General features: G+C 37.3%; 2 protein-coding genes across 3 annotated transcripts in view; one reads left to right on the top strand and one right to left on the bottom strand.

Annotated features, from left to right (window-relative positions):
• LOC109059312 (double-stranded RNA-specific editase B2-like) overlaps positions 1-12,414 on the top strand; it is a 162,506-nt gene extending 150,092 nt beyond the window's left edge. Inside the window, exons 8-10 of the mRNA XM_042714068.1 lie at positions 5,605-5,786; positions 8,438-8,619; positions 10,480-12,414. Of these exons, the coding sequence (XP_042570002.1) occupies positions 5,605-5,786; positions 8,438-8,619; positions 10,480-10,647 (532 nt within the window). The 3' untranslated portion in view covers positions 10,648-12,414. The remainder of the gene's footprint in view (positions 1-5,604; positions 5,787-8,437; positions 8,620-10,479) is intronic.
• Positions 12,415-16,684: 4,270 nt separating this feature from the next.
• The window catches only part of LOC109050159 (WD repeat-containing protein 37), a 38,565-nt gene continuing 32,668 nt past the window's right edge, over positions 16,685-22,581 (bottom strand). For both annotated transcript variants that reach the window (XM_042714066.1, XM_042714067.1), the window contains 3 exons: positions 18,498-18,632; positions 17,962-18,076; positions 16,685-17,270 (listed from right to left, as the gene is read on the bottom strand). In XM_042714066.1, coding sequence (XP_042570000.1) covers positions 17,139-17,270; positions 17,962-18,076; positions 18,498-18,632 — 382 coding nt within the window. In that variant the 3' untranslated portion in view covers positions 16,685-17,138. The remainder of the gene's footprint in view (positions 17,271-17,961; positions 18,077-18,497; positions 18,633-22,581) is intronic.

Raw genomic sequence — 22,581 nt, 5'->3', positions numbered from 1 at the left:
GTTTTATTTTTGACCTTCATTTAATTTTTTTTCCCTCAAGAGAGCAGACGTGCCATCCCTGAAATCTGTGTTCTCATGGGCATTCTGTATGTTTTGTGTATCTAAGATTGTAGCTTGGTTTTTGTTTTGTTTTTAGTAGTAGGGATGTTTTTAAATCAACTTGAAATCAAAACTGATATTATAATTTCTTAATGCACATTCATGGATCGAATGTGTATGAATTAGTGTACTTTTTTGAAATACATACCTGTATATATATTCCGTTCAAAAGTCTCTTATGCTCAGCAAGTCTGCATTTATTTGATCAAAAATACAGTAAAAGCAGTAATATTGTGAAATATTATTTCACTTCTGAACAACTGCTTTTTGTTTTGAATATATTGCTCAATGTAATTTATTTGTGTGGTGCAAAGCTGAATTTTCAGCATCATTACCCCAGTCTTCATTTCTGAAATCATTTTAATATGCTGATTTGCTGCTCAAGAAATAGTTCTGATTATTATCAATGTTGAAAACAGTTGTACTGCTTTATATTTTTGTGGAAACTTTTCTTTTTTTACTGTATATATAAAGTTCAAAAGAACAGAATTTATTTGAAATATAAATATTTTGTAACATTATAAATCTTTACTTATTGAATTCAATGCATCCTTGCTGAATAAAAGTATTATAAATCATAAAATTATCATTTATAAATGTATTATATATTGTAAAAAAAAATTAAAAATAAATTATTAATAATAAAAAAGGTTATATATTATATATGCAGATAATAGTTGTTCCAATGAATGAGAACTGTACAATTAGTAGGGAATAATTCTACTAAAAAAGTAGTTTCATCATTCATTATTTCTGTCTCTCTCCTGAGACATTTAGTCATATTTTAATGAAGTCTCACTCTACATGATCTTAAGGGCCCTCAGAGCTTTCCTGGACGTCAGAATGTCACTGCGGTTTGTGAAACAGGTGATGTGAGCGAATGGATATTTGCCGAGGCATTTGGTCTAGAGAGTGTGATATCTTCAGTTTCAGACATCGTGTCACTTTCACACTTCTGTCTCGTTGAAACTCAGTCCACACCCTGTATGAATGTGTGAATCGCACTGCCCAGAGACAAAAAAAAAAAAAAAAAAAAAAAAACACACACACAGTTTGAGCTGGCTGCCATATGCTTGATTTAATTACCACCATCAGTTGACTTTGTTTATGTGAGATTTGAAAACCTGAGGAGTGTGATTGTGAACGTTTCTAATTACTTGTACTGTTACAGACATGTAAACAGAAGTCAGGTCTATGGTCAGGCAATGTCATGGATTTAAGGTTAATATGGAGTTTATATTCTCAAAATGTCATTTGGAATAAAATAATAAAAATAAGAAACTGTGTTTTGCATTTGCAAAGTTGGTTTTAGATCCATTCAGATTTTTTATTTTAATTTTTTGGATTATTTTCATGACAATAAGTACATTGTTCCCTTAAATTCTGTTTTTACATTTATTTTGTAACCACTAATATTCTCTGTGGTAATCTCATTAGATTCTCATTACTGCAATACTGTATTACAATTAAAACTATTATTTATTTATTTATTTTGCCTAAATTAATGGCAGTACAACAAACACTACCATGCTGTATCATGCAGTATCAGCTGTTTATGGTTTTAATAGTTAATTGTCACATTGCATTCAATACCCACAGTTTTATTTATTTATTTATTTATTTATTTAGCAAGCTGCTCTTCATTTGCTTTCCCTACCAATAAGGTGCATTTTACACATTTGTAATAGACACAATACTCAAAGGTATACCAGTTGAGAAATTCCTACCAGTATATTTTAAAGCAGTAAATCACCCAGCCCTGCATGTAATGTGTGGATGTTAGGCTGGGCACAGCGACACAGTCACATTAAGGTGAAGCTCTCTCCCCTGGGCCATTAATTTGACCAATCAGACTGCATCGGCCAGGACCACAAGGGTCTGATTCTATCTAGCTAGGTCATCGTGCAGTGTTAAAGTAATTACTTTAGAAAAAACACACAGAATAAGACGAAATAGAGCATCCAGAGTGTTCCACTCCTTTTCCATTTTATATCCCGTTGAGTTATCCCGCTCTTTTGTTGAGCCCACAACTCAGAAGGGCTGTTGATCAAGGTCACCATCAAGAGCAGGCTGAAAAAAAAGAGGTTTAGAGTCCTTATAGTCCCTTATAGACCAACTACATTCATCTCCACTGCCCTCAACCAGCTCACCCTCTTTTTCATCCTTAGTCGCACTCATTTTTTTCATCCCTTCATCATCTTCCCTGACCTCACATCATTATCCTCCATCTCACCCTCCCGCGCTCCTCCGCTGCCTCTGTTCATACACACTAAAACCAATAAAAGACAATGGGACCTCACTGCAATTACATTGCAAAAAATCATTTTCTTTAATCTGTATTTTGCTTCCAGTAAATATTTGTATGGCATAACATTTTTTATATATTTTTATATATATTTATGTTTTATATATAAAGAGCTGGGTAGTAACTGATTAATATTTATGTTTTATATATAATCAGTATTTTGCTTCCAGCAAATAAATATATATATATATATATACCCACACACACAGAGCTGGGTAGTAACTGATTATTACACGTCATCTGAATTACATAATCAGGTAAAAAAATTAAATACTTGTAATTAGATTTTAAAATACTTGTACTTCAGCTACTTTTTTACTGATTACATATTATTCACACAATAGCGATACATTATTCATAATTTATTGATTCTCCCGTATTCCACTGTTTCATCTTCCAATTGTTCCTTTCTAAAATAGCCCACTACTTATATTCATGAAGTCTTCCAGTTTTGTGGACATTCACACAAAGACCAGTCATTAATCAGGTGGCTACACAAGATTTACAAAAATCATTTCAGATTTAAGATGTGTTTCAACAATACATCAGCTACTGATGAACACATACATTTTTATTTGAATTATCACTCAGTAGGTTATTCAACAATGTATTACTATGTCTTCGGGAAGGCTTCAGAATTTCAAATCACATTAAAAATCAAAAACACACATTACCACTTAAATACATCACATAAAATCATTAACAGACATTTGTCATCTGAACTTCTTTCGCCTAATACAGTATATTTACTTGAAGTAAATGAGAGATTTTAAAATAAATATTTTAATAATTAAGTATCACACCTGCATGTTCTCTGAGGTTGGTTAATGTTTACATGACATGCAGGTAAACTAAATAAAATACTTACTAAAACAATTGTTATTTTAAAATGTTTCATTTTAATTTTCCATTTTTATGATGTTATGAATTATTAGCTTTTCATTAAACACATCAGTGCCCTGCAGTTCATTACAAACCCCAGTTTTGGAAACCTTGACGTAATGTAAAGTTTAATGCACTTTATTGCTTTTAATAACAATGAATGGAATATATTTTCTTACTCTTCATATTTTTATATCAATATGGAAGAAGATTATCCAATTTAAATCAATGTGATAAATGAGTTAGGTCAAAAGTAATAAAAAGGTAGTCTTATTATATTACCTAAAATGTGTAATGTAATGGATTACGTTACTAACTAAAAATTTTGGCATGTAATTTAGAATCAATAACGGACTACAATTTGTAAGTAATACCCTAAATATTAGAAAAATTGAGAATATAAAATAAATTGGTAACACTTTACAACAATGTCCCAGAAGTTATCATTAGTTAATGCATTAATTTGCAGTGTGCAGTTCATCTGTTACAGTATTTATTCATCTTTGTTATCATTAGTTCATAAAAATACAACTATATATTAAACAATACAATAAAACGATGACAAGGTGTTAGTCATAATTTATGTATCATAATGGTATTTAAGTTAAGGTTGCATTATTCCCCTGATTGATTTCTGAGCCTGGACTCGATACAGGAGCTTCCTACTTTTGCAGAGTTATGATACAGTAGGTGTTGTTATGGTTCGGAGGCAGTAAGGTATGCCGAGCTGATTGAGTGGATGGATGTTTAATTAAGTTGATGAGTGCTTTAATTGAAGGCATAAATGCCATGCCTGTGAATATGATCCGTCATATTCCATTTGAGTTTTATGTAGATGAACACATTATTTTAATGGCCTGCCGTTTTACAGCACTGGAGGGGGTGCTGGGAAAGAGCGAGAGGGGAGGGGGTGGTGAGGGAGGGTCGCCCCGTTACGTTTCTACAGCAGCCAGATGGCTTTTCTTGGAAGAGAATTAAAAGATGTTTCTAATTCACAGCGTTGCCTCCTGGGTAAATTAATATTGCAAGGCCAAATCGCTTCTGTTTTGGTAGAATCTGAGACAGGAAGAGAGAGAATAAAAACTTATTTTGTCTGGATAAGCAGGAGATTCCACAAGCAGATTGTTGCTCAGGTAAACGGATCCATATTTTAGACGCTGGGCGGAAGCTCTTGAAGAGCAGTCTGTGTTAATTGACTGCTTGAGAAAGCAAAAACCATAATGGCTTATTATTCACGAACAGGGATGAAAACAGAGAGAGAGAGAGGTGCCTGCAATCATTACCAGCATGATAAAAAGACATTAATTAAGCAAAAGAACAATGATGTAAACATTAGCTGATTAATATTTGTAAATGATTGCGCTTTTCATAAATACATTAGCTTATTAATCAAATGCAATATCTGTCTATCTGTCTGTCTGTCTGTCTGTCTGTCCATCTCAACTTTTAAAACATATTGTCTGTGGACCATTCATAGGCCGTCTGATGCATATTGCACACAAAAATGAGTACAAATTGGCTGAAATCACAAGGTTCAATCTGATTGGCTGTCTTAACCTAATTTCAGGGTCCCTACTGGTTGTGAGGAACTGGGTTAATACAAACAGCACTTCTGAAGATTAAGAAGTCACTAGAAATCACAAATTTATGTAGCCAAATGTGATTAAAATGAGTCTTCCTGTTCAGAGGTGCGGTCACATTTACCATTGTTTGCAAATATTTGCAGGCAAAATTTAGTAATTTTCATAGGAATCCAGGAATTTCACGTAAGAGTGAAAGATACTGTAACATACTGTAGATTTCATCATGCTGACCAACAGAAATCTGTTTGGTTTGAAAGTGTCTTCTGGGTGAGTTGTGCTTCATACATTGCAACATGATTAAAAATAGACAATGGAGCTTTCTTTGCCCAAAAAAATTTGTCCGAACCTTAAATGGGTGGTTCATCGCTGGAGTGTTGCCATTAATCCACATTCTGTGTGAGCTGTGCCTCAAACATCGCCACGCAACTGAAAAAAAGACATTGGATCATTCTTCGCCTACAAAATTTACCAAAATTTTACTGTGACCAAAACTTAAATGGCTAGAATGTTGCCATTGACTTCACACTGACATTAACACACAAAGCTGTGCTTTATACATCGCCACACAGCTGATAATAGACAGTGGACCTTTCTTTGCCTATGAAATTTTGCTAATGTGTCCGAACCTTAAATTGTCTGTTAATAGACAGAATATTGCCACTTGACACTTCAAGCCCATATCCATAAGTCTGGGACAAGACTACACCTTTCCTAACCCCTCTGCACTCTCTACAGGTGGAATGTGCTCGGCCTGCAGGGGGCGCTACTCAGTCATTTTGTGGAGCCGGTGTATCTGTACAGCCTGACGGTGGGCAGCCTGAGACACACGGGTCACTTCTCCAGGATGATGAACCACAGGCTAGAGAGAGTTGGACCTCTGCCCAACTGCTACTACCGTAACCAGCCTTTACTAAGCGGTATTACCTTTATTCATTTCCTAAATGTTAGATCAAATCTGAACGGTAGTATGTTTAACAGCAGTGCTTTGTTTGGTTAGTTGGCATAACAAAATTTGAAGGTCCCTGCTGACCTGTAGATCCATGTACAGCAGGGTACTAGTGTAACTTGTCTCACTCAAACCTTGTCGAGTGGGATTGAAACCATCATCAACCAGCATGGGAGGCTAAAGAGGGCTTGAGAATAATGGGGGCCAAGTAGTAAGAGCTGTACTTGTAAACCTCAGTTCTAAACCTAGCGACTTGTTAGCACACCCGTTTCTCATGTCGGTTGACTCTGGTTCAAATCTCGCTCGGAGTGGATGCAAGTAGGACCAATTACACTAGCAAACTCAAGGAAGTGGGTTTGATTCCAAGGAAACACGCATATTAATAAAATGTATAGCTTGAATGCACTGTTAAACCTCAGACCTTGCCAATGCTTTAGCAGAAGTGACCTTATGCGCATGGATGAGACTCTGTTTCGCTCTATCTATTGTTAAACTGCTCTCCTGAGCCTCAGTGTGGCAGATGGACTGCTCTATTGGATCTACCCATCCTCCAAATCAATCTCATCATACACCTTATCACTGCCATTGACAAGCTTCTCTTCCTTTGTCTGGATTCTCTTGTTGGGGAAAATGGGCTGGTTATTTTAGGTATCGCCATCATAAATGGTGCAGAGTTCCCAAGAAGCAGCCGAGATCTCTTATCATAAGGGAAGCCAATGAACCCTTCAGTCAGGAAGCTAAAGTGAGACTCTCCTCAGTGGTCAGACCTGCACTAAATGCTTAGATGCTTATGTTATCTTAGATACAGCATCACATTTATTGTTTTGGAAGCATTCTTGTGTAAAACACCCTGCATGATGTATAGACAACATCATTAGCGCCAGTAAATGAAGACAGCTTGAAGAAAAATAAAAAATTAATGGTATTTCCTTCAAACTTTTCCTCTGACTCATTATTTGTATATTATTGACTCATTTAGTTTCACTTATGCACAGGGGACATCATTAAATTGTCTTACTAAATGCAGGTTGCATTTTATTACGCAAATGTTAGATCTAAACAACAGCGTGTTATATTTAATAAATGTGCAAATATGAAGGTGCTTGAAGGTTGAGAAATATCAATGGAATTATATACACGATACATGAGATGAAAACTCAAAAAAGTTTTATTCTACATGATGGAGTTTGCAATCTACTGGTCCAAACAGAATGAGAATGAGTACAAAATAAAGACTGGTACAAGCTATGCAAAGGCCAGCTCCAACAATGCATGAAAATCCTTTCAGATTGTATCTAGGAATGTATTGTAAATGTACAAGAAAGAAAAGGAACAAAACAAAAGACAAACTGCTTTGAGAAAGTAGTTAGTAAACAAACTTCATACATCCAGGCCAGTAGGTGTCAGTATATATTGTCCAGACCTATTTAGAAAAAGAAAAGCTGGCAAAACATTACTGATGAACAAAACTTACTGAGAACACCTTAAATTAGCTTAACCAAGTTACATAACTATCTTAAGCAGTAAGACTTATTTTTGTCAACGAGATTTACTAGTATAATGCTATTCACCAGCTCAGTTGTTCTGGTTCACCTGCTTCTCTAGCACCAAACAAGAACTAACCAGCATAAACCAGACTGAGTTAGCAACTGATCAAATGGTCCAGACTGAAAACTCAAATTCATGTAGTAGTGGTAAAGGTGCCATGTCTAGATGGTAAACTTTTGCACTGCAAAACTCTTGCATGATTCACTCTAACCTACTCTTTGTTAGCCAAAATGAGACTGAGGATGTTCTTGAAATGTAGGTCACACACTTTAGCCCATCACTTTTAGAAGATACCAAGTGGCACTTCAGAGTAGCCATATGTCAAACACAGTGATCACATTAAGCAGCATCTTGTGTAAAATACTCTGGATGATGGATAGACGATGACATTGTGACTGACAGTAAATGATGAAGCCTGCTCGAGGAAAAATACAAATTAAATGCTCTATTACAGACATACAGGGATAAACTGAATGCAGAGTATGAAATGACACTGTGAAAAAGTGAGCGAGGTTTTCAGAAAGAAGCCACGTTACGGCATAAAAGGATATGCACATTATTATAGCAGACAATTTATTCCACCTGTTTAGAGGCCCTGAATAGAGAATCTGAGATTTGCAGGAGGATTAAAGGAATAGTTCAACCAAAAATTAAAATGCTATCATTTACCACGTGTCTGACTTTCTTTCCACTGTGGAAAACAAAAAGAGATATTTCTCTATTTCAATACTTCTATTTTATGTTCCACAGCAGAAAGTTAGTTATACTGATTTGTTTAAATGTAAGTCAGCAGTACAGTACATGGGCATGCTATGATACTCTGCACTTTAGGAAAGAAAGAAAGAATGCCATGCTAATTGGTGTAGCGATGCGGCAATGATTGAGGAACCCGAGAGATCCTTTGTGCCTGGAACCAGTGTTTACCTCAAAGATAGCACAGACGACACACAAGCATGCTCACCTCCTAATGAAACACTTCAGCAATCACATGGTAAATAGAATTTTCCACGAGTGCTCTTTCTTACCGTCTTGCTTTCTTTCCCTAAGTCTCCCTCTCTTTTCTCGCATACACAGGCCTGAGCAACAGTGACTGCAGGCAGCAGGGGAAGTCCGTGTGTTACAGTGTCAATTGGACAGCAGGTGACACCCAACTGGAGGTGCTCAACGCATCTACTGGGAAGAGGAGAGACTCTGGGGCTCCGTCTAGACTTTGCAAGCATGCACTTTTTGCACGTTGGATCAGACTCTATCGCAAGGTGAGCTCACCTTTGAATAGAACAACATGCATCATCTGAAATTGAATGATTCCATACTATATAGCAGATGAAAAACAGAACACTAAAAGAGTAGTATGTCCGAATTCATAGTATTCGTAAAACAGTAGGTTAAATATACTTTTTAATAGTCACAAAGTAGGTCCAAATTCAAATTTAGTACCTATTCACTATACCAGATCAACTCTGGTCCACTTTCCTGCAGAGTTTAGCTCCAACCTTGATCAAACTCTCCTGGCTGTAGCTTTCTTGTGATCCTGAAGACCTTGATTGGCTTGTTTATGTGTGTTTGATTAGGGTTTGAGCTAAAATCTGCAGGAAAATGGACCTCGAGGGCCAGAGTTGAGAACCCCAGCACTATTCAGTATGCAATTTCGTATGCTTTCTGTCTTACTGTAAATTGTTAAATGACTTGACATGAATGCATGCACACAAACTAGATTTTATGTGTATATTTCATGTTAATTCATAACACAACAAAAGTAGGCAGTGCATTCTCAATGTTGCCACCAGGGGCACTATAGCTAGTTTTAAATGAAGAAATAACCAGATTTATTTACAAGATGCCACTAACCAAATTATGTTAGCACATTGTACCATACTACAATCAAATGTTTGTCATGTACTATGTGCAATCTTAAAAAGTATGCGGTGTACAGTGCATACTGCGCAGTTTGCAGAACACTAGTATTCCATTACGAACATAGCCTAAAATTTGGAATTAAATGTAAGTAGTGATTGTCTTTTGACATATATACAAGATCCCCTATTGTGATGTATAAACCAGCTTCACAAAACAAGGTAAAAAAATGGGGGGGTTGTTGTACTTGATTTTGTCCATTGGGAGTGAGGGTCATTTGCTAATTGTTGCAATCTTATGTGAGTGACAGGTTGCTGGAGGGGAGGGATTATTGTCCTGCCCTCACCTCAGTGCACATGTCATCAGACAAGAGTTAGTTAATCGTCAATATTCATTTCATGGTGATGTTACTGTAAGTCTCGTTCACACTTGATGCGCAACAATATATCTGAAGTCGCTGTGATTTTGATATCTTTCATTAGTAGTTATTGCCTGGTCACCATAGTAGTCTCCCTACCAACAAAGTATTCTATAAAACCACAAAAAATTTTATAACAACCTAAAAAATTCGGCCCTCACCTGCTTGTCACTGCAACTTTAGAGTTCACTTAAGGTTAGAGATCTCGATCAAGGTCACAATCAATGGACCCTTGCAGAGTTGAAATCTAGGACCTTTCATTAACCAGCCCAGTTCCTGTGGCATTTTCTCAGGTCAATATAAAAAAACTAGTTGAGGATGAATAATTCCGTTTTTATTAGCCACAACAGACAGCTCCCATTTGCTTTGAGATGGAAAAAAAAAAGCATAGGGCAGAATTAGGTCCTCATCATGTAAGTGTATGGGAGAGATGCCGGCTGCTGTACCAAATGCTGGCAGTTAAAGTCTAATGACTGTGGAAATGGTAATCATCTTGAAAAGCACTTGAGCGGCCTCCCATGGCAAACGCTCAGCGCTCGCAGTCAGGGACGCAAGAGCACACACGCTAATCTCCAAAGAAACTTTTCTTTTCTCTGAGCCCCTCCGTTCACCGCTCCCTCTTTTTGCTCACACTGTTTTTCTGTGTGTGTGAGTGTGCGACAAAGAAATGCACAAAAGCACAGAGAATGTTCAATTGCTTGTGAAATTTAAATGGAGAGATTACACAGCTGCTCAAACGCCACGTTTGTGCCGGCTCATTCGTTTTGCTTTGCACTCTCACCATTTCTTGTGTCTGTCCGATCCCTCTCTCCTTCATTCTTTCTTTTGTTTCCTTTCTCGATAGCTGGTGGTCCGTGGGGTGAGTGGTATGCCGCTGTACTGTGAAGCGAAGCAGGCGGCGGGCACCTACCAGACTGTGAAGCTGCAGTGGTTGAAAGGTCTACAGGAAGCAGGATTAGGGACCTGGGTCAGAAAACCTCCCGAGCAGGAAAACTTCACTTTGACTCTATGAGTACTGAAGCTTGTCCTCATCACCAAAACCACCTTCACCTTGCAACCAGTCGCCACAGAAGCCCTTTCTCACCCCTAAAGTCAACAACATCCCACTGCCAAAAAAACCTCCACAGGGCGATGACGAGTCACGACTAGGTGGTAAACCTTGTTCTGTCGAACTCTCGCAAAATGTTGCTACTAAGATAAAGATGAGGCACGGAAGAATTTTGTGCCTTGCCTTTCATGGCTTCTGTAGGGAAGGGTACGGTTAGTGTTTTTTCCCCCCAAACCAGTAAAGCGCAAGCACAAACTTAGCTCACAGTTGATTCTATTGACTTCATTGGTTATACCAGTCACAATGCTGAATACTAACCCCTAACCTGAACCGGAATAACCTCACGTTTAAAGCACATCCCCATAGATAGTGTTACTGTTTGTTGCAATTAAATCCCTTTTAAAAGTCGGGATTGATTTGAGTTTTAATATTTTATAAGCTCACCAGACGCAAAGCTTCCATGAAGAAAAACCATTCCTAGTAAGCGTATAGTACCGACTTCTGTTACCCGGATGAACCTGTGTTATCAGCTTTTACCAGTTGTTATTGGGGGATAAAATACCGCTGGATGGAGCGCTTGATCAAGTATTCCACAGAGCCGTATTAATAAATCATAAAATTCTTGTAATGAGTTCCAGGAACTTCTAGAATACCTTTAGACCCAATCCCAATTCTATTTTATACCCCTTCCTCTTGCCCCTTGAAACAGAGTGTCAAGGGGTAGGAATGAAAATATTCCCCTAAGAAATGGGAGACCACTACTACACCATTAAACGTCATCATACGTAGCCGCTAGCTCCTACGTCAAAGAAAATGCGCAGACGTTCACACAAACTCAGATAAGGGGTAAAAGATAAGTTACCTGCCTCTGGACTAGTATTTATGTTGTCAAATCAGCGAGTCTCAGTAAAATATGTCGTGGAACTATCATGCAGTCAATAACATTAGCGAACTGTTATCAATGGGATTTTTTTGCAAACGTTTCTACGGAGAACATAACCGTACATATGAACACAAGATTGAATGCGACATAAAACAAATGATTATCTGTTAAAAAAAACCTTATATATACTTACTTTTATGGGTCTTTCTGCTTGCTTGGGCAGCCATATTTCCATATGCAGGGAAATTTATCATACCCCTTCGTTTGAAGTAAGGTCCTGAAAAATCTTCGTTTGAAGGGCTATCTGGCCCTTCCCCCTACCCCTACAGCCAAAGAGAATTGAGACACCCCTACCCCTTCACGTGAACACGTGAAACGAAGAGGAAGGGGAAAGTGAAGGGGTAAGGGGTAGATTTGGTTTGGGTCTTAGTGTGAAGGTAGATCATATCAAAAATGCTCTCAATTTCCATTAAATTCATGACACCGGAAGTTGCAGTGGCCATTGAGGCTAAATGCAGAAGCGATCGTTCATAGAGTCCATTATTATGACATTATGATATCGCAAAATAATTTTTATTTGTCATTTCTCCTCTGGTTTCTCTTTGTGTCAGTGCTGTATCTTTACATAACATGGGGGAAAGGTTGGGCCGCACCTTATTAATAAAAAAAAAAACTCACTACTTTGTTTGCTGTCATGTGGGCGTTTACATGCCACGAGCTTCACGCTGTCTATTATAATATCCATAGCGCGCTCAGTGCGTGGGCATGGTCGCATTAGATATAATGAAGGGAGACTGAAAGACTGGACATCGCGTTGTTTTCATATGGATTACTTTATCACAGAATATTTGCTTACTATAAAACTTTCCTATATAAAAAGTATGTCAATCTCCCAACACACATATCTCACAATTCTCTGAGTTAAATATTAATCTTAAATAAAACTCATATTAATGACGCGTTTCTAAATGAAGATCACGCAGAACCAAGGCGGCAGACAACGCACCCTGTTTGTTTTCTTTATTTTATAAATGCACAAAGTTTTGTTGTTATTATGTGTGTATACCGAGCGGCAAACTCCCGCTCTCTCTCGTGAAGCCAATAAGGAAGTGACTAAAACTGCAATTCATCGACTGGCCGCTTGAGTCTGGCTGCAAAAGGGAGTCAGTCCCATAGACTCCCCATGTTAAAATGCCCAACTTTACAGCAGAAGAAAAACGTTTACAGCCTGGTTCAAAAAATAATTTTGGTCTATAGCTAATTTTGCCCTTCATGACAACTGTGAGGGGGGTGAATATTTTTTATAACTCATTTGTTTAAATTATAAAGTTCTGAATAATTAAGGGCATGGCCACTTGAGTGACAGGTGGATTGCCGCTGCTGACACTGCCGTCGAGCTAGGTGGGCGTGGCTTCAGTAACCAGCTCCCGCCTTTTTGCCCATTTTCGATTATCCGGGAAAGACGTGCATTGATGCGCTGCCAAGATTGCGACGGCCCGCTCTGCACACTTTGAGCTTCGAAAACGCTCTTCAGGAGTCTATGGGTGACGTACAAATACACCCCATTGCTACAAATATACTAAAATTGCTTACTGCAGCCCTGGTTGTAATTATACAAAAATTATCAAAATTCTAGGCTACAAGCTCCAGGTTTGACAGTCTTGTGAACAAATGTTCTCTAGGTGTTTTATGACCTTATTTCAGTGACTTCAAAATTGTAGTTTTTCACTAACCACGCATAAAAACATTGTTTTCTCAAAACCACAATAATGTACATACATGCTATTTACATATTATTGTAGCCCAGTTTGTACTGATTACAGTGTTATTAGACTTTAGCCATGTATATGTTTATAAGCAACTGAAAAAGCACAAAAGTCAGGGGATGGCAAAACTTTTCCAGGCCCCCAAAACCCCCTAGACCTCAGAGGGTTAAAAAACAAAACTGTAGAAGGTTAGGGTTAGCCTTACAGGGTGTTATCTTCTGGGAAACAATGTATGTAGCTTTTGCGAGACTTTTGGCAGAACAAGGGTAACCAGCTACGGATTCGACAACAAAGGGGGATGTGAGAAACGGGGACAATTTTCTCACAACACAGCAGATGGAAAGATGGTCACCTCTCTCTCTCACCACTGACGGCTCTCCTGTAGCTGTCATTCAAACGTGTGTATGTGTGTTAACCTTCGCCAAAGTGAAAAGCAGCCGCCGTCTTGTCATTATCTGCCCGTTTCTGAATGGCCTGCCCCCGAAGAGCTCCGACACACTGTCCAATTAGAGGTCCTGTCAGAGTGATGCACCCCTCATTTCCTCTCTCTCCTTTGCCTTTGGTTCATTGGTACAACTTAAAAATGGGGGGGGGGGGGGGACAAAAAAACAGTAGGGGTTGACATTGCAAAGACAGGTTAATTCAGCTCCATTCTGGTTGTGCAGGTTAGAGGTAATGTAAATGGTGCCATTACGACACCCCGGGTCTCTTGCCGTTTTTTAGCAGGTACAGCTTGCTGCTTTAATACCTCAGTCCCGCTTACCAGTGACATGTCATTTCTCCTCTGGTTTCTCTTTGTGTCAGTGCTGTATCTTTATACAGGGTGTTCTGAGCAGAGACCTGCGTGAAAAGAAAAGGAAACGTCGGCAGTTTGATGTAGACACAAAAATGAAAAGAAAATGGAGTTAAGAGTGCGAGTAGAGATCCGTGATTATGGAGTAATTTGTAGTTAATGGATTCATTTACAAACCGAGCACATTACAAATTGCTTCGTAAAGCCCGACCCAACCTTTGAATGCCATGCTCTTTACCCGAGGTTTAACCAATGATTCTCCTGCATTCATTTATTTAATTTACAGATACATCTCATTTGTGTCTTTTTTTTATATAGATTTACACTTTTCTATGGTGTCAAGCTATCACTATTTCTCTGTGAAAGATGTTTATTGTTGTATACTTTGCATAGTTCATTGTTATTGCATAATTTGTTACTGCTGTTGAGTAGATTATCACAGCTCATGTGGTTTTTCCATAAGCATTCAGTATATATTTTCAAATGCCACTTTGTCAGCCTTTGCTGAGATATCATGCATCCACCCCTTTACAAACAGTTCAAGATGTTACAGGGACACCTAGCGGTGGCAAATATATTTAAATCTTTCTCTGACCCGTTTAATGTCTGATGTCAAGTATTTTATTTTATTTTTTAAATAATGAATCCATCCCAGCTTAAATGATAATTTTGTCTACTAATAGAAATAGAATATCAATACAAAGATGGTGAAACTGACAGAGCAAACGTGACCCAGCATTACCTACCTTTCTCTTCTTTCTGTTATCTCGATTTATTCTATTCCGCAAAATGTCTAAAATGTTCAATTTAATGTTGAATGGATGGATGCATTTCATAGTAATTCCCACCACACTGGCAACCCAGTTAGAAATGTAAGTAATTGGAAAGACTGTTAATGCTTTCGTGTATTCTATGTACTGTTCTTTTAATTGAGTGTTACATTTATTTTTTATTTTTTTGCAACATTCATTTTATTGTTCGAGTTGAAAGTTTTCTTCATCACAACAGAAACATGAAAAGCCCCAGACAAAACTACATTTCAAGTAATTCAGTTGTAAGGCATGATTGAATGGCAATATTGTACTAATGACTGTACATTTTGTACAAATTTGTATTAAAAAAAAGAAAAGAAAAAAAAGGACAATTAAAAGGATAACCTAAAGATATATCTCAATAAAATGTAAATTTTAACCCAAAAGCATATGCTGCTAAGGTGTGTACATTGCACTTGAGTTATAAGTGAATGTTTATGTGAATAAAAACAAAAAAGTTGTGTTACACTTTGACTTGATTCTGTTTGCTGTGCTGTTTTTTATTTATTTATTTTTTTAAATAGACAGATACACACACTACCATTAGTACAATTAAACTGTAGATTCAACCAAAACAATGTGATTGTTGAAATACATCTTCACTTTATTCTGAAGCCCAGCAATGAATGATTTAGATTCTGTATCTCTTTATTATCAGTATATGATGTGATATGTTTCTCCATTACAGCAAATTAAGTTGCTCTCAAATAAAAAAAAAAGTGAAATGGCTCAATACAGAATACCCCACAGAACATTGTAGCAAGTTAAAGACAACTAAAATGTTGGAGATCAGACTCATTTTAAAGGACGTTCTGATGGGTCATATGCACTGTTGTTTCACAGCTAGATAAAAGTTGAGCGTTTTCTATTCATCTTTGTGTACATTTCATCTCTAAAGTCAAATACAGTCCATTAAACATGGACGTCACAAATATACACTGCATCATAAACACCTTTTTGTTAGACCTAACAGATTTAAAAGAACTGTCACTTTCCACCAAGACTCCTAGCACAGTCCAGTGTAGTTCTGGTGAAAGCCCAGTAATGCAGTAACGATACCAACTGTAACACACTGATGGAAGAGCTTCCATTTAAGAATTATTAATGAATGTCGAAAGTCATTCAAGAGAGGTTTCTGTAGATACGGCTAAGCACAGTGGTTCACACATCACAAGAAGTCCAAAGTACATCAGAAAGCCTTTCAAGTGTCAGCAGATCACACTGAGCAAGGCATTGATATTTGGTCCGATGATTACCGACGGATAGTACAACATCGAAAACTTGCTGCCGCCAGCAACTCATCCATATAAAAACTACAGCAGTGAACAACATGTGAACTTGTTCTGAATTCTGATGCGCTGATTCAAATATTTACTTCTACACGACTTGAAAGCCCTTGAAATGGAAGTGAACATCGAATGTAGGGCTTCATAAACATTTAATACTTACAACGGTGGTTTTCAATAGGGTGAACAAGATTACACAGCAATTATACAGCATTTTGCTTCACGTATTTGACAAGAGAGGTGGGTTCGTCATGCAAATGGTCTGCGGCAATACTGACAGGCTGCTCGAATGGCGGTTCCAGTCAGAACATCAAGGAGGCGCGGATCTGTAAATGTGATTGCTGATTTCCATTCACGAAGGCAGAGTGCTCTACGTTTCTTCTGCACATCTCATCTCTATAAAAAGCAAAGAACTCCATACAAAACGAAAATGAAAAAACGGAAGGCCATGAATGATAAAATGCTAACGTAAAATAAAAAGTCATCTTTACAAAGCCACCATAGCACGACAAAAACAGCACTAAAGTGAAAAATGACTTGAATGTAACAGCGGAAGGCCATGAATGAACGTTTCAGCAATGTCCCAGCCTCACAGAACTGACGAGTCTCAGTTTGAATCATGCAGACATGTAAAAACTGGGTAACAAGACTGGGAGGAAGTTCACCACACTATATGACCTCAGAGAAGACACCGCAGGGCTAGATATGCAAAATATCCATCAAATTGAGTTTTCCACACACGTCAGAAGGCATGACAGGATGATGACCGCGGGCCAGCGACCACAGACGCCAACTGGGATGAAAAACTGAGTCTTATCACACGCAACGTGAATGTGTTCTATTAAAATCTAATGCAGGTGTGGCACTGACGAACGTGTTAAGCTTGTATATGTGTAAAACTGAACCGTGAGCGTGTCACTTCTCCTGCAGCAGGGCAGGGATGTTGATGTTCCAGCCGATGGCCTGGCGGTCGAAGCCGCAGGTGAACAGATTACAAGCTTGGTTCTCCTCGTTCCAGGCAGAGCAGCACACCATGCGCCGATGGCCCTGCGTGTCAAATGCAACATGGTTGTCAGGACACATAAAAAGATACAAAACATGCTATTGCAATAGTTAAAGGGCTGTGGCTCAAAACTTAGTGAGCTGTCTTTTTACCATCCACCTTCATGGTTCGATATTAAAATGGACCTTTGTTAGAGACGGATTTGAGATGCTCTTTATGGGCAGCAACTCCACTCATGCGTGTTATCAAGGAAATAACACATTGAAAACTTTCAGATTAGTCTTTTTTTTCCATATTTTAAATGCATTACAGTAGAAAATAGTTATTTTAAATTATAATAATTGTTATTATTGAAAGTATTGTTATATTGTACTTTAAATCAAATAAGAAACCAAAAAAATAATAATAATGACCCAAAATATTTCAACAGTAGTATATATTTATTCTGTTTATTCTGTTCATATAAATGTAAATATAATCAGCTATAATAATCAGCTAACAATGGACTGCCATATTTGTTGTGTTCTCGAAATGAAAGCAAGACTGAAGATGGAAGAATTTTGCTACCTACAATTTGAGACACCTGAACAGGAATCGTATTTATTTATTTTTTGCAGACATGGTCCATATAATGACAATTAATCAAAACCCATTCAAGGAACTGCCTAGTGTTTAAAGAGTGTGAGACACCTTGACAGACATGGAGCAAAAAAGAAAGGTAATAATGAACCGTACCTGTCTGTTGCTCCGTGGGAGACGGGCCAGACGGACGCCGCTCATGTCGAACAGCCTGACCTGCCTGTTGTCATGTGGCAGAGCGATGATTCTTTGGTTCGCCGAGACACTTATCCTGCAGATTAGGACAATCAATAAACTAAATTATAAAAAAAAGAAGACAGCATCTATTTACGGCAGACATCTTTTCACACAAATCATACTACATAGACATTTTACAAATAACACTGTGCAAATAGCATCTATTGCACTTAGTGGAAACAAGATGCTACAGAACATGTAGCTATTTAATGCAAATAGTGTAAGCAGAGCTTGATACCATTTACTAAATGTAGACAGTCAAATGAAAATATTATCCAAATATTCCTGGCTCGGAAGCCTGACTTAACTTAATTTTTTCAGAATATCTTGCTGTTGTGGAATAAAGTTTCTCAATTTGCCAGAACTTTCTAAAACAGGCACAGCGTTGTCTCTGCTTGTTTCGAAACAACAATCTCAGGAAGCTGTCTTACACCTCACCAACCTGCTGCTCTTACCTATTAACGGCTGAGTCGGTGCGGATGGTAGCAATCGGAGATCTCATGTTCTTCAAGTCCCACACCTTGACAGTGCGATCGTCACTTCCCGACACCACATTGTCCCCCACGGTGAACACGGCTGACGTCACGGTGCTGGAAGAAACAAACAGCTCGTCAACAAAGCCTTTCACACACACACATCAAACATGCTCCAATGCACCTCGATGCCAAAAATTTCATCCTGAACAAGCGCACATGGTTTTCATGAAGTGCAGGTAAGATTGTTCTGTATCAGACAGACGTCGCAGAAGGTCAAGGATTGTGGCTGCTAATGTGAAGGACGCCAATTTAATCCTGATGGCAATCTTGCTGCTAATTGTGTTCTTGAGCGAGACTCTTAACTCCAGAACGGTCCAGCAGGGTCAATACCCCAATTAACCTAAAAGTAACCAGCTCAGCACTCAAGTATTCTTTGAAAACAAGATAGACTAACTCCTGTTAGGGGGAAGTCGTGGCCTAATGGTTAGAGAAATTGACTCCTAACCCTAAGGTTGGCAATGAAAAATTGACTCGTACAATCCGAGTATGGGTCACCATACTTGATGAGTTTACTGTCAGAAAAATTACCGTGATTTATACTTCTGCATCGGACCTACGCCTCCTAAGGCTGATTTATACTTCTGCATCGGACCTACGCCATTGCCTTTACACCGTAGGCTATGCATCAGTTTTGTGCGTGATGGTGGCAAATATATATCAAATCATTAAATCATTATTTAAAACTACAAAAGAAGACAACAACGGAACAAGAGATGTCATTTTTTCAATCTCCACAAGGACTTGATCTCCACAGCAGATCAACATTGTTTGTCGAGGACAACTACTGATGTATAATGCTATGTAGTATAATAAATGAAAAGACACTTGTTCTTTGCTTTGTTTTATTTTATTTTATATAAGAAGGTGTAACAATGAAATATATTAAAAGTGCACATAAACACACACAAAACTCAAGCACATACAGAGGGAGGGATTGTAGCAGACCAATCACAGTGCTTGCGGTCCGCGTAGAATTGACGCGCTGTTAGATTTTTGGAGAGGTGCACGTCAGCCTACGGCTTGTTAATTAAGCAGTGTTACTCTCCATTTACTCTTAAGGAGTTAAATTAACAACAAATAGTGAAAAATGCCCCCTAGTGTTGGTGAAAATTATCAGAGTTGAATTCTGCATTGTTAACGTTACTCTGTTAAACTCCGTCCCTCAAGCCATCCCAGAAGACCAGAACAAAAGTTCTCTCGTTGCCATTTTCTTTTGACTTTTTGCCAAAAGGTAAGCTCTTTTAATTAATTTATCGAAAAATAAGTTTAATATTTGATGTTAATAATTGTACTACTATTAATGCATAAGTTGAAATTTTTTGAACTTTGTGTAATTTGATTGGTTTAAACTCGGAAATATCGAATAGGTATCGAATAGGCATAAATGTGCCTTTTCATCTCAATGTGGTAATGATAAAGTTGAAATGATGTCAGTAATCTTAAGCTGTATTTAGCTTTGGTATATCCTCTTAACGTTTAATTATGTAATGTCACAATGGGGCATAAGCTGGTTTAATATGAAACCGTTGGAATTTGCTACTGTTCAGCTCACAGAAGACTAAATGTGTCCAATGGCATTAATTAGTCAAATTAATTAGATGAATTAGTCGAACGCCGCCATTGCATCTTTATAGAAGCCATGTAGATGGCTCTGTGGGATTAGTGTTAACTATGCTCAACGCTGTGTGACGAAGAAGCGTTGAAGCCAATGGGGAAGGCAGAACATCTCATTTAAAAACAGCCGCGTCTTTGTTTTCGTTATTTTAACCTTATGCAGTGATTATGGTACAACTAACAACTATTTTACATTATTGTTGTTAGACATGCACAGTTAGTTGGCCTGATCAGAGCGGTACATGTAAGTGCATTTTAAAATGTTGCCTGTTTATTAGGAGTGACTGTTTTTGGCATGTCATTGCACAGAACTAACATATTATATCTTTCTCATATTTTTTTTTCTAAAAATAACAAGCTTCTCCTGTGCAGTCAAATCAGTCCCTGTCTTCATCCTTTGACTCCAGTGACTCACAGGATGCACTAATTATTGAAGAAAGGTCTTCCAGTAAACGAACAAGACTAGATGATGGAGCTAAAAGGTGGGCAATAAGTTTTTATTTCTTATGCATTTAGGGGACTGTTGAAAAGCATAAATCTACTTAAAAATACAACATTAATTTGACCTCTATAAGTATTGTTTGAAGTAGTATTTGTATTGTTTATATACCATTTTTATGTTTTTGCTTTGATTCTTTTTATTGAAAAAAAAAAAAAAAAAAAACTCAATATCCTAACAGCTTTTTAATATAATAAATAACTGCATATATGACAACTGTGTGTGTGTGTGTATTTTTATATTTAAAAAAATTATTTATATTTGCAGTATGTGTGTGTGTGTTGTGTGTGCGATATATATATATATATATATATATATATATATAAATATAATATATATAAAAATATTTTTGCAGTACATCACCACCAAGGAAGGTGAACGAAAACTACGCCAGAGGAATTGTTGTTTTAGTTTTAATGCATTGTTTTAAATTTTTTGAGCACATGCCCAAAATACAGATGGTGTATTTTTTCTCTTGGATTTTAAAACACTTTTTCTTCTCCTTTTTCTGTATTTTTGTCTTTCTAAGAAGCATTACTATGTTGGTATGAGTGCCACCGGATACTTGCTATGGAGAATCAAGACTATACAGAGGGGCATTTCTAACAAGGAATATAATTTGAAGGTACAAAATGAAAAGAGAAATATCATTGTGAGTTGCATTAACTGTGACTAAGGATTAACTTCATATAGCATTCTTTAAGCAGTGTTGATGATCTTAACATGGTTTCTTGTTTGTGTCTTGTCAAGACCACACGATACCAGGAAAGGTGTCTACGTCTCAAGTAGGAGAAGGTTTCTAGAAGGTTTGTTTTCATTTATTATTTTTGTTATTGATTTTTTTTTGTTTGTTTGTTTTTATTTGGTATTTTTTATTTATTATTTATATATATTTTATTAATTTTTTTAACCTATCAGTGAAAATATACATATATCAACACTTTTTAAAATATTTTTTATAAACTATCTAAAGAGTGGAACAACCATTGAGAAAATCTTCAAGACATTGCTGGAAGTGCTCAGCCCTGTCTCCTGGCTCTGGGAAGAATTATTCAGTTCAGCAGTGCTTCAATTTTAATCAGCATGCCACTCCATGCAAGTCAGTCTATTCTCTTGATGCCTTTGACGAACTGTTTAATGTGGTTAATTTACCTAAAAATGAAAATTCTGTCATCATTTACTCACCCTCATGTCGTTCCAAACCTGTAAGACTTTTGTTCATCTTCAAAATACCAAAGAAGATATTTTAATGAAATCTGAGAGATTTCTGTCCCTACATTGACAGTCCACGCAACTAGCACATTCAAGGCCCAGAAAGGTAGTAATGACATTCAGTAAAGTAATCCATGTGACTCCACTGGTTTAACCTCAATTTTATGCAAGCATTTACACAACGTCTGATTTCATTTCAACAAAACACTCATCCGTCATCGTGCTCTTGTGTACGCTTGTCAGGGATTTACATTTTCATAAAGTTGTAATTATAATAAATTTTATTAAAAGGATAAGCTCCTTGAGATGAATCATCTAGTTTATAAGGGGGTCCTCATAAATGTAAATTAACTACATAAGTGGAATATTAACACTAATCCGAGTTAAATTGTGGTAACACTGAACAGAGTTAATTTCCCCTAGTGTTAAACTCTGGTAATTCAGTGTTGAGCAGTGTTCATTTTTTACTCAAAATAGAGTTAATTTAACTTTAAAAATGTAACACTATGACAAGAGTCAAAAGAGTTGGACCAAATACACTCGGGCCAAGTGTTAAATTTAACTCTTATAGAGTTGATTTAACACTGCAAAATTTACTGTGTATAACGTAGCTATGGCTTAGGTTCGACGCAGAAGTATAAATTGGGCTTTAGGCCACTTTTACACAGCAGCAGAATA

Source organism: Cyprinus carpio, chromosome A24 (genome assembly GCF_018340385.1).
Source record: "Cyprinus carpio isolate SPL01 chromosome A24, ASM1834038v1, whole genome shotgun sequence".
Taxonomy (NCBI): domain Eukaryota; kingdom Metazoa; phylum Chordata; class Actinopteri; order Cypriniformes; family Cyprinidae; genus Cyprinus; species Cyprinus carpio.
The sequence above is the reverse complement of the archived record's forward strand: the minus strand, read 5'-3'. Positions and strand labels throughout refer to the sequence as shown.